The following is a 12,699-nucleotide window of genomic DNA, read 5'->3' as shown; positions in this document are numbered from 1 at the left end:
TGAAATTAATATGTAATCATCTACACCTGGGATGTAAAACGAACATGAATGCCATTTGTAAATAGTTCAGTTTATTTTTAGTGAAGGACACGTGTGTGTTTGATAAGACATTTTTATATAGCAGTCAAAAGTTTGGACACACCTACTCATTCAAGGGGTTTTATTTTTTAAAACTATTTTCTACATTGTAGAATAATAGTGAAGACAACAAAACTATGAAATAACACATATGGAATCATGCAGTAACCCAAAAAGTGTTAAACAAATCAAAATATATATTTTATATTGGAGATTCTTAAAAATAACCACCATTTGCCTTGAAGACAGCTTTTCACACTATTGGCATTCTCTTAACCAGCTTCACCTGGGATGCTTTTCCAACAGTCTTGACGGAGTTCCCACGTATGCGGAGCACTTGTTGGCTGCTTTTCCTTCACTCTGCCGTCCAAATCATCCCAAACCATCTCAATTGGGTTGATGTCGGGGGATTGTGGAGGCCTGGTCATCTGATGCTGCACACCATCACTTTCCTTCTTGGTAAATTAGCCAGGAGGAGATGTGTTGGGTCATTGTCCTGTTAAAAAACAAATTATAGTCCCACTAAGCCCAAACCAGATGGGATGGCGTATCGCTGCAGAATGATGTGGTAGCCATGCTGGTTAAGTGTGCCTTGAATTCTAAATAAATCACAGACAGTGTCACCAGCAAAGCACTCCCACACCATAACACCTCCTCCATGCTTTACGGTGGGAACTACACATGCGGAAATCATCTGTTCACGCACACCGCGTCTCACAAAGACACGGCGGTTGGAGAAAAAAATCTCCAATTTGGACTAAAGGACACATTTCCACCGGTCTAATGTCCATTGCTCATGTTTCTTGGCCCAAGCAGGTCTCTTCTTCTTATTGGTGTCCTTTTGTAGTGGTTTCTTTGCAGGAATTCAACCATGAAGGCCTGATTCACACAGCCCCTCTGAACAGTTGATGTTGAGATGTGTCTGTGACTTGAACTCTGTGAAGCATTTATTTGGCCTGCAATTTCTGAGGCTGGTAACTCTAATGAACTTATCCTCTGCAGCAGAGGTAACTCTGGGTCTTCCTTTCCTGTGGCGGTCCTCACAAGAGCCAGTTTCATCATAGCGCTTGATGATTTTTGCGACTGCACTTGAAGAAACTTTCAAAGTTCTTGAAATGTTCCGTATTGACTGACCTTCATGTCTTAAAGTAATGATGGACTGTCATTTCTCTTTGCTTATTTGAGCTGTTCTTGCCATAATATGGACTTGGTCTTTTACCAAATAGGGCTATCTTCTGTATACACCCCTACCTTGTCACAACACAACTGATTGGCTCAAACGTATTAAGAATTAAAGAAATTCCACAAATGAACTTTTAAGAAGGCACACCTGTTAATTTAAATGCATTCCATGTGACTACCTCATGAAGCTGGTTGAGAGAATGCCAAGAGTGTGCAAAGCTGTCATCAAAGCAAAGGGTGGCTATTTGAATAATCTCAAATATAAAAATACACTTTTTTTGTTACTACATGATTCCATATGTGTTATTTCATAGTTTTGATGTCTTCACTATTAATCTACAATGTAAAAAAAATAGTAAAAATAAAGGAAAACCCTTGAATTAGTAAGTTTGTCCAAACTTTTGACTGGTAGTATATATATATATATAGCTTTTTATATTGTTATTGTAAACAGTTCATTTTTATGTGGAACTAATACATTGGATATGCCTCAGCTAAACTTTCAGGCACTTTGGAGAGGTTGAAAAAAAAAAACTTTTATATCCCCTGTATGTCCCCGACACCAACACAATGTTTGAGAGAGGTTGATATGGTAGAAATTGTGTTTTTATTCCCCCTCAGGAGACTGAAAAGATTCGGCATGGGTCCACAGATCCTCAAAAAGTTATACAGCTGCACCATCGAGAGCATCCTGACTGGTTGCATCACCGCCTGGTATGGCAATTGCTCGGCCTCCGACCGCAAGGCACTACAGAGGGTAGTGCGTACGTCCCAGTACATCACTGGGGCCAAGCATCCTGCCATCCAGGACCTCTTTACCAGGCGGTGTCAGTGGAAGGCAGAGGAAATTGTCAAAGACTCCAACCACCCTAGTCATAGACTGTTCTCTCTGCTACCGCACAGCAAGTGGTACCAGAGCGCCAAGTCTCGGTCCAAAAGGCTTCTTAACAGCTTCTACCCCGAAGCCATAAGACTCCTGAACAGCTAATCATGGCTACCCGGACTATTTGCATTCCCCCCCACCCCCTCTTTTATGTATATATATATATATATATATATATATATACTGCTCAAAAAAATAAAGGGAACACTAAAATAACACATCCTAGATCTGAATGAATGAAATAATCTTATTAAATACTTTTTTCTTTACATAGTTGAATGTGCTGACAACAAAATCACACAACAATTATCAATGGAAATAAAATGTATCAACCCATGGAGGTCTGGATTTGGAGTCACCCACAAAATTAAAGTGGAAAACCACACTACAGGCTGATCCAACTTTGATGTAATGTCCTTAAAACAAGTCAAAATGAGGCTCAGTAGTGTGTGTGGCCTCCACGTGCCTGTATGACCTCCCTACAACGCCTGGGCATGCTCCTGATGAGGTGGCGGATGGTCTCCTGAGGGATCTCCTCCCAGACCTGGACTACTCCTGGACAGTCTGTGGTGCAACGTGGCGTTGGTGGATGGAGCGAGACATGATGTCCCAGATGTGCTCAATTGGATTCAGGTCTGGGGAACGGGCGGGCCAGTCCATAGCATCAATGCCTTCCTCTTGCAGGAACTGCTGACACACTCCAGCCACATGAGGTCTAGCATTGTCTTGCATTAGGAGGAACCCAGGGCCAAACGCACCAGCATATGGTCTCACAAGGGGTCTGAGGATCTCATTTTGGTACCTAATGGCAGTCAGGCTACCTCTGGCGAGCACATGGAGGGCTGTGCGGCCCCCCAAAGAAATGCCACCCCACACCATGACTGACCCACCGCCAAACCGGTCATGCTGGAGGATTTTGCAGGCAGCAGAACGTTCTCCACGGCGTCTCCAGACTCTGTCACGTATGTCACGTGCTCAGTGTGAACCTGCTTTCATCTGTGAAGAGCACAGGGCGCCAGTGGCGAATTTGCCAATCTTGGTGTTCTCTGGCAAATGCCAAACGTCCTGCACAGTGTTGGGCTGTAAGCACAACCCCCACCTGTGGACGTCGGGCCCTCATACCACCCTCATGGAGTCTGTTTCTGACCGTTTGAGCAGACACATGCACATTTGTGGCCTGCTGGAGGTCATTTTGCAGGGCTCTGGCAGTGCTCCTCCTTGCACAAAGGCGGAGGTAGCAGTCCTGCTGCTGGGTTGTTTCCCTCCTACGGCCTCCTCCACGTCTCCTGATGTACTGGCCTGTCTCCTGGTGGCGCCTCCATGCTCTGGACACTACGCTGAAAGACACAGCAAACCTTCTTGCCACAGCTCGCATTGATGTGCCATCCTGGATGAGCTGCACTACCTGAGCCACTTGTGTAGGTTGTAGACTCCGTCTCATGCTACCACTAGAGTGAAAGCACCGCCAGCATTCAAAAGTGACCAAAACATCAGCCAGGAAGCATAGGAACTGAGAAGTGGTCTGTGGGCACCACCTGCAAAACCAGTCCTTTATTGGGGGTGTCTTGCTAATTGCCTATAATTCCCACCTGTTGTCTATTCCATTTGCACAACAGCATGTGAAATGTATTGTCAATCAGTGTTGCTTCCTAAGTGGACAGTTTGATTTCACAGAAGTGTGATTGACTTGGAGTTACATTGTGTTGTTTAAGTGTTCCCTTAATTTTTTTGAGCAGTGTATATATATATATATATATATATATACACACACACAGCTCTGGAAAAAAGTAAGAGACCACTGCAAAATTATCAGTTTCATTTACATTTACATTTTAGTCATTTAGCAGACGCTCTTATCCAGAGCGACATACAGGAGCAATTAGGGTTAAGTGCCTTGCTTAAGGGCACATCGACAGATTTTTCACCTAGTCGGCTCGGGGATTAGAACCAGCGACCTTTCGGTTACTGGCACAACGCTCTTACCCACTAAGCTACCTGCCGCCCAGTTTCTCTGGTTTTACAATTTATAGGTATGTGTTTGGGTAAAAATAACATTTTTGTTTTATTCTATAAACTACTAAAAACATTTCTCCCAAATTCCAAATAAAAAGATTGTCATTTAGAGCATTTATTTGCAGAAAATGACAACTGGTCAAAATAACAAAAAATATGCAGTGTTGTCAGACCTCGAATAATGCAAAGAAAATAAGTTAATGTTCATTTTTAAACAACACAATAGTAATGTTTTAACTCAGGAAGAGTTCAGAAATCAAATTTTTGGTGGAATAACCCTGATTTTCAATCACAGCTTTCATACGTCTTGGCATGCTCTCCACCAGTCTTTCACATTGATGTTGGGTGACTTTATGCCACTCCTGGCGCAAAAATTCAAGCAGCTCGGCTTTATTTGATGGCTTGTGACCATCCATCTTCCTCTTGATCACATTCCAGAAGTTTTCAAAATGGGGTTCAGGTCTGGAGATTGGGCTGGCCATGACAGGGTCTTGATCTGGTGGTCCTCCATCCACACCTTCATTGACCTGGCTGTGTGGCATTGCGCATTGTCCTGCTGGAAAAACCAATCCTCAGAGTTGGGGAACAATGTCAGAGCAAAAGGAAGCAAGTTTTTTTTCCAGGACAACCTTGTACGTGGCTTGATTCATGTGTCCTTCACAAAGACAAATCTGCCCGATTCCAGCCTTGCTGAAGCACCCCCAGATCATCACCGATCCTCCACCAAATTTCACAGTGGGTGCGAGACACTGTGGCTTGTAGGCCTCTCCAAGTCTCCGTCTAACCATTAGACGACCAGGTGTTGGGCAAAGCTGAAAATTGGACTCATCAGAGAAGATGACCTTACTCCAGTCCTCTACGGTCCAATCCTTATGGTCTTTTGCAAACCTCAGCCTGGCTCTTCTTTGCTTCTCATTGATGAATGGCTTTTTTCTAGCTTTGCACGACTTCAGCCCTGCCCCTAGGAGCCTGTTTCGAACCGTCCTCGCCGTGCACTTCACCCCAGCTGCCGTTTGCCATTCTTTTTGTAGGTCACTTGATGTCATCCTACGGTTGTTGAGTGACATTCGAATGAGTTGGCGGTCATCCCGGTCAGTAGAGTGTCGTTTTCGCCCTCTGCGGTCTGTAGCTTTGTTGTCCCCAATGTCTACTGCTTGACCTTGTTCTTATGAACCGCCGTCTTTGAAATTTTAAGGATGGAAGCAACCTGACGCTCACTGTATCCCTATGCCAGTAAAGCCAGAATTGAACCCTTCTTTTCCTCTCTCAAAACTTTCCTTTTCAACTCTTTTGGCATGGTCAATAGTTCTTTTTTGATTAATATTACTTTTGAGGTACTATTAGCACTGTTTTTGCCATCCAGCTGGTCCTATTGCAAGACGATAGTGATGACCACAGCAGTGGTTTTTATACTTTTCCCATTAAATAAGATTTGGTTCAGGTGATCACCTAATCAGTACCTAATTCAGTAGAATGGAGGTGTGCCTGTGTTGGAATGGCTGTCATTCATGTAGAGATGCTGATTTAAGAAAAATTTGCAGTGGTCTCTTAATTTTTTCCAGAGCTATATATATATATATATATCTATCTCAGCAAAAAAAGAAAACATCAAAACAATGGATGCCGTGCTAAGAACGTTCAAATCTGTGGTAACATTAACGTTACAGCCCTTTAGTGAAGCCAGCCAAATCTGGTGTGCTATATTTGCTCTTTGCGAAGGGTATTCCTCAAGCACTAAAAAGCGTCAAAGGTCACAAAGTAGCACTTCGTAGTTACGTTTTGATGTATGGGTTCACTTGATAAGGACGGGTCCAAATTCACATTTCGCCACCCCAATTTCTATGACGAGTTCTAGCTAGCTAGCCAGCTAACTAGCTGCGTGAGAGTACTTTGAATTTTGCGAATGATGTTTTCCCTTTCATTTTACATAGTTATTTAGCAGACGCGCTTACCCAGAGCGACTTACAGGAGCAATTAGGATTAAGTGCCTTGCTCAAGGGCACATTGGCAGATTTATCACCTCGGTGGGATTCGAACCAGCGACCTTTCGGTTACTGGGCCAACGCTCTTAACAGCTAGGCTACCTGCCACCCAAGTGACAACTACCCGAATTCAGTGGCTACAGCCCTACAATCGATGAAAATATAAATACCAATACATCGTTGTTTTCCAGCTGGCTAGCATGAGGCAGCTCATTCTTCAGAGCATCAACAATTTATTTGCTGGAATCAGTGCAGTTTATCCTCCTTTTTACTAGAGTAACAGTTTTTCCAAGTATTTCTGGTGCTCCTAAATTCTGTTGCGCTTACATGAATGTTCTTTCCTGAAATTTAAGAAATCTGAGTATATTCATAGGGCTGTTTTAAGCACGACAAAAGTTACTATTTTTTCTAAAGTATTTTTTATTCCAGCTATAATAAATAAATAAAACATTATCGGCAGATATATCTGTTATCTGTGAATATTTCCACTCTAAAATCAGAATTGGATCCAAAAATCCCATATCGGTCAGGGTCTACTCTATTCATGCGCTCTGCCATACAGGAATAGCCAGGTCCAATATGCCACACTTGTAATTAGTTAGAGAAAAAGCGGGAATCGCCTGTCCATTTCATTCATTCATTCAGTAATGCACCAATTTGTAAGTCGCTCTGGATAAGAGCGTCTGCTAAATGATGTAAATGTAATAAAGAAATGACTGGAGGAGCCTATAATAATAAGCCATTTAGCAGACGCTTTTATCCAAAGCGACTTACAGTCATGTGTGCATAAATTTTTCCATATGGGTGGTCCCCTAGGTCAATGCTACGCCTCGTTGCTGTGGTCTGTTATGGTCCAGCCAGTCCCAGAACAGACGTGTTCCTAAAGTCTGCATAAACACTTGCTGAGATTCATATTTTTCTACATAGGGCTCACACAACGGTGACGCATGCATGCCTTCTACAACAACTACAATACACACATCTCACTACACTGAACAAAAATATAAACGCAACATGTTGAGTGTTGGTCCCATGTTTTATGAGCTGAAATAAAAGATCCCCGAAATTTTCCATACGCACAAAAAGCTTATTTCTCTCAAATTTGTGCACAAATTTGTTTACATCCCTGTTAATGAGCATTTGTCCTTTGCCAAGATAATCCATCCAGCTGACAGTTGTGGCATATCAAGATGCTAATTAAACAGCAATATCATTGCACAGGTGCACCTTGTGCTGGGGACAATAAAAGACCACTCTAAAATGTGCAGTTTCGTCACAACACAACGCCACAGATGTCTCAAGTTGAGGGAGCGTGCAATTGGCATGATGACTGCAGGAATATCCACCAGAGCTGTTGCCAGAGAATTTAATGTTAATTTATCTACCATAAGCCGCCTCCAACGTAGTGTTTTAGAGAATTTGGCGGTACCTCCAACCGGCCTCACAACCACAGACCATGTGTATGGCGTTGTGCGGGCGAGAGGTTTGCTGATGTCAACGTGCCCCATGGTGGCGGTGGGGTTATGATATGGGCAGGCATAAGCTATGGACAACTAACACAACTGCATTTTATCAATGGCAATTTCAATGCACAGAGATACCGTGATGAGATCCTGAGGCACATTGCTGTGCCATTCATCCGCCGCCATCACCTCATGTTTCAGCATGATAATGCACGGCCCCATGTCGCAAGGATCTGTACACAATTCCTGGAAGCTGAAAATGTCCCAGTTCTTCCATGGCCTGCATACTCACCAGACATGTCACCCATTGAGCATGTTTGGGATGCTCTGGATCGACGTGTACGACAGCATGTTCCAGTTCCCGCCAATCTCCAGCAACTTTGCACAGCCATTGAAGAGGAGTGGGACAACATTCCACAACCAACAGCCTGATCAACTCTATGTGAAGGAGATGTGTCACGCTGCATGAGGCAAATGGTGGTCACACCAGATACTGACTGCTTTTCTAAACCACGGCCCTACTATTTTTTTATTTTTACGGTATTTGTGACCAACGGATGCATATCCGTATTCTCAGTCATGTGAAATCCATAGATTAGGCCATAATTAATTTATTTCAATTGACTGATTTCCTTAAAGGAACTGTAACTCAGCAAAATCTTTGAAATTGTTGCATGTTGCGTTTATAATTTTGTTCATTATATATAGGCTATTTGCATGCTGGTCTTTAATTAATTGTTACTTTTATTTTGTATTAGTTTATATATTTATTTTTGTGTGTGATTTTTTTTGGTATTCTTTCTTAAAAACTGCATTGTTGTTTAAGGGCTTGTAAGTAAGCATTTCACTGTAAGGTCTACACCTGTTGTATTCGGCACGTGACAAATAACATTTGATTTGATCCCTAATAGCACTGTAAAACATCATTAACAGGCACCTTCTGAACTAGCCACTGAAGGCTTACATTCTGCATTGAAATGAGAATGGGTTAGCCAAGTATTTTCTCTGTTGCCAGTCTTGGATTTAACCTCTTAAGGATCTGACCCTTTTTTCAAATTTTCACCCAAAATGACATACCCAAATCTAACTGCCTGTAGCTCAGGACCTGAAGCAAGCATATGCATATTCTTCCATTTGAAAGGAAACACTTTGAAGTTTGTGGAAATGTGCAATTAATGTAGGCGAATATAACACATTAGATCTGGTAAAAGATAATAAAAAATAAAAAGAAGAGAAAGGCCACAATATAATATTGCAGTTTAGGCGCGATTTAGATTTTGACCACTAAATGACAGCAGTGTGTGTGTGTGCAAAGTTTCAGATTGATCAAGTGAATCACTGCAATACTGGACTATTTTGTATCAAGTCTGCCCAAATGTGCCAAATTGGTCAATTGATACATTTTCAAGTACATAACTATAGACAAGATACAAAAATGATATGGTAATACAAAATGTAAGTTTACACACTCCCAGGAATGTCATACATGATGGATAATTTTTTTAAACATTTTGAGTCATTTAGCAGACGCTCTTATCCAGAGCGACTTACAGTTAAGTGAGTGTATACATTTTCATACTGGCCCCCCGTGGGAAACAAACCCACAACCCTGGCGTTGCAAGTGCCATGCTCTACCAACTGAGCTACACGGGGCCCCATTAGCTTATACACTAGCTAATACACTAACTTTCAGACATCCAGATGGCCGGGCGGGGTGGGTGTGGAGCCAGAGAAAGCAAGGGTTCCCAGTTCCTACATTTGAATATAAAAATGGATTTTATCAAACAAAACTATGCTACATTTTATCTCTGGGACCCTCAGGATGACAAATCAGAGCAAGATCACTGAATGTAAGTACATTATTTACCTTCAGAGGTGAATGTATCAAACCAGTTGGCGTGATAAGTTTTTTGTTGTTGTGCACTCTCCTCAAACAATAGCATGGTATTCTTTCACTGGACAGTGGAGTTAGATTAACAAGAATTTAAGCTTTCTGCCCATATAAGACATGTCTATGTCCTGGAAAGTTTGCTGTTACTTACAACAGTCATCTCAACCATCCCGTATTCGTGACACCGATCCCGTAGAGGTTAACTCAGATCGAATTAAATACTTTTATTGTTTTAAGAGATTGGTATACATCTCCAGACAGTGCTTGGACATTTATAAACAAATACAAATCCCCACTGAAGTCAACGTAATGGATTGTGTTAAGTAAAAAATTATATTCAGCAAGTAAACTGGTCAAGTGGTCCCTCCGAATTCTGCTCACATGGATGAGATGGGCTAAATAAATGGAACATTTAAAAATCAAATACAATCCTGGATTGTTGAGGGCTGGACAGAAGCCCAAGGGCCATAAGACTTCCTTGTTTGGGAGAAACAAGGCTTCTATAACACAATTCCAAAACCGTCCGCCACCAAGTCAAAGGCATGCACGCTTTGGCCACTGAGGACTCAGCCACCAAGCGACAGAGGACAAGGATTGGTTTCTCAAAACATGTCGCTATAGCAAATGAATATTGACAATTCGGATTGATCCACAAAAATGAGTGCTGGTTCTCAATTAAATCGTTATCCGTGGTAGTCCTACATGAGCCTTACAATCAGAAACTCTCCCAAAAATGTCTGTATACAGAGCATTTTTGTAGGATATTACTCCAAAAGTTGTGATACACTGTCAATGCTGAGGCTGTTGTAATAAATTACAGCATGTTGGTCAATTGTTACATTTCATTAGGTAGTCGCAACCAATTAAACAACTCCTGCTGCTTCCTTATAGGTCTTACAAGATAGGCATGGTAAAATAATGTGCCTCAGTCTGGCCTCCTGCACATCACTAGAGGGGAATCTGAGCAAGACCATGTCCCAGGATGGTAGGCACAGCTCAAGAGAATTGCCAAACTCTGGTTTAAAACGACTTGTAATTAATCTACTCAGAAGGGTTGAGATTTAATTAAGTGGTACGTTTTTATCTGAATTTATGACATACAATTTCGTTACCAAGACAAGGACCATACATTTTAAAAGATAGTCTAATGGCACTTTGACTGTTCTGACCATGCGTATCGCTTATTATAACCACATAACATAATGGCTCTGGCATAACAGTATTTAAGTTTTAATAAACCTGGGGGGGTTCTCCTTGGTCACTATTTTCCTAACATTTGTCACCAGGAGGGGCATACTTATTCAAAATACACCTGGTCTTAGTGGCATAACCTAAATGGTTGCCTCCACATCAATACTTAAGACAACAGAGGACAATACTACTAGCAATTTTTAGATGTCACAATTGGACTTCAATCATTCCATGATCTGCAGCATAGGACTTCCAATTGTGAACAAGAGAGACATGACCTGGATGGACATGTAATTTATCAGTCGAATGGCATCATTTGCTATCATACATAAAAACTATAATTTTAGCTAATGTACAAAATAGAAAATAGTTAGCTATCATTGTGCCACATATAACTAGGGATTGCTAACTAGCTAGCTATAGCTAACAATAATGCGGGAAGATACACCCAGATTTATAAAGACAAGGCCTTATTTAGCTAGCTAGCTACTCTTTAGGAAGCAGATTATAATGAACAATCAAGATTACATAGCTAGTTAGTGAGCTAGCTAAACTAATTAGATGTATTGACTAGCTAGCAAGCCATCTGCGCACTTAATTACTAATAAAATAAAAATGGATGGCACAATAAGGTCCCTATTTATCTATCTGAAGAGATAAAACACCGGGCGTGTTATAAATATATCACAATGACAATATAATTGTCTGAAAAATATAATGACATTTCATGAATAAAGGTGAGCTTTTCAGCTAGTCTGGATAGCAAGCGTAAACAGGCTGGCTAACGTTAGTTACGCTCATAGGCTCCCTTTGTGTGCAACTGGCTACGAGAGGTAGCAATAGGCTATTTATTTTTTAACATATGTTGTCGAGGGGCTTAAACTAATTAAATAATATGATGTGGGTATGAGTTGGCGAACTAACGTTAGCTAGCTATAACCTTGCGCATTCGTGTAGCTTAAATAAGCCACTGAACCATTTTCGTAGTACCAATGTAATGGCAATGCCACCATGGAGACGAGAGCCTGGAGAGTCTAAGATAGCTAACTTGCGGTTAGCTGGCTAGTTAGCCCTGTTCACGCTAGCCTACAGTAACTTGGACCGTAGCTAGCTAACGTTTAGTTTACTAACACCATTTGAAAAGAGGGCCATCTCATTCTAACTAAGCAAAATAAGTGGCTGATTCATTTAGGAACGAAATATGTTGCTGTATCTATGTGAATTGCAGTGTAAAAATGGCATAACTACACCAATCAATTCAGTCTGGTTAGCCAGCTCGCGCAATGCCTATGCGCACTCACCAAGAAGAGTAGCCTTGCTCCGCCATGTCGCGGACGACAACAGTACAGTGGTGGGTTCCGCGACTGTAGCGATTCGGGTCCCTGTGGCAAAACGGTAGGACCTGGTGGACACAATTTCCGCCTTTACTTCAAGATTGGTCTTTTTAACAGTCACTATTTGATAACAACATGGCGATGTACACCAGCCCCCAGACCTGCTAGCAAACACTAGCCGAATAGCTTCCAATCGAATTACAATGATGGTTTGCTAGGTGGCCAAGACAAAGCACGCCGAGAAAAACTCTATATTTCGTCAGTTTCGCTAGTGTCCTGCCGTCTCACTGCCCCAAGCAGGCCCGAGTCTCAACCGATCCTATACTAGCTGTAAATCCATATTTAGGGGTGTTTGGTAGCGTTTATATTCAGATATTCCCGAAGTCTGCACCCTCGGCTGTAATGGAAGCCGCGCAGATAGCTTTGTTTTCTATGACGAGAGAGTCACGGGCACGCGCAATATCGCCCTTGCTAGAGGTTTACACAAATACCTGTGTAACGCTAACCACAATAAGGATTAGCCACAATAGTGGAATTTGCGGTTCGACTTCCAAATAAAAGCTCCCCATTGAAATTGATCCAAACGGATACAAATAGTGTAATCATGCATAAATAAACAAGGTCGGAATGTTGTTATATAAATTCAACAAAATACAATAATTAGTTAATTTGACACAAAATA

General features: G+C 41.8%; 1 protein-coding gene across 4 annotated transcripts in view; it reads right to left on the bottom strand.

Moving 5' to 3' along the window:
- LOC121582414 (signal peptide peptidase-like 3) overlaps positions 1–12,489 on the bottom strand; it is a 32,717-nt gene extending 20,228 nt beyond the window's left edge. For 2 of the 4 annotated variants that reach the window (XM_045225150.1, XM_045225152.1), the window contains exon 1: positions 11,985–12,489. In XM_045225150.1, the coding sequence (XP_045081085.1) occupies positions 11,985–12,010 (26 nt within the window). In that variant the 5' untranslated portion in view covers positions 12,011–12,489. The remainder of the gene's footprint in view (positions 1–11,984) is intronic. The other 2 variants (XM_045225151.1, XM_041898171.2) reach the window with 1 other exon arrangement.
- Between the last annotated feature and the right edge of the window lie 210 nt (positions 12,490–12,699).

Source organism: Coregonus clupeaformis, chromosome 15, assembly GCF_020615455.1.
Source record: "Coregonus clupeaformis isolate EN_2021a chromosome 15, ASM2061545v1, whole genome shotgun sequence".
Classification (NCBI taxonomy): Eukaryota; Metazoa; Chordata; class Actinopteri; order Salmoniformes; family Salmonidae; genus Coregonus; species Coregonus clupeaformis.
The sequence above is the reverse complement of the archived record's forward strand: the minus strand, read 5'-3'. Positions and strand labels throughout refer to the sequence as shown.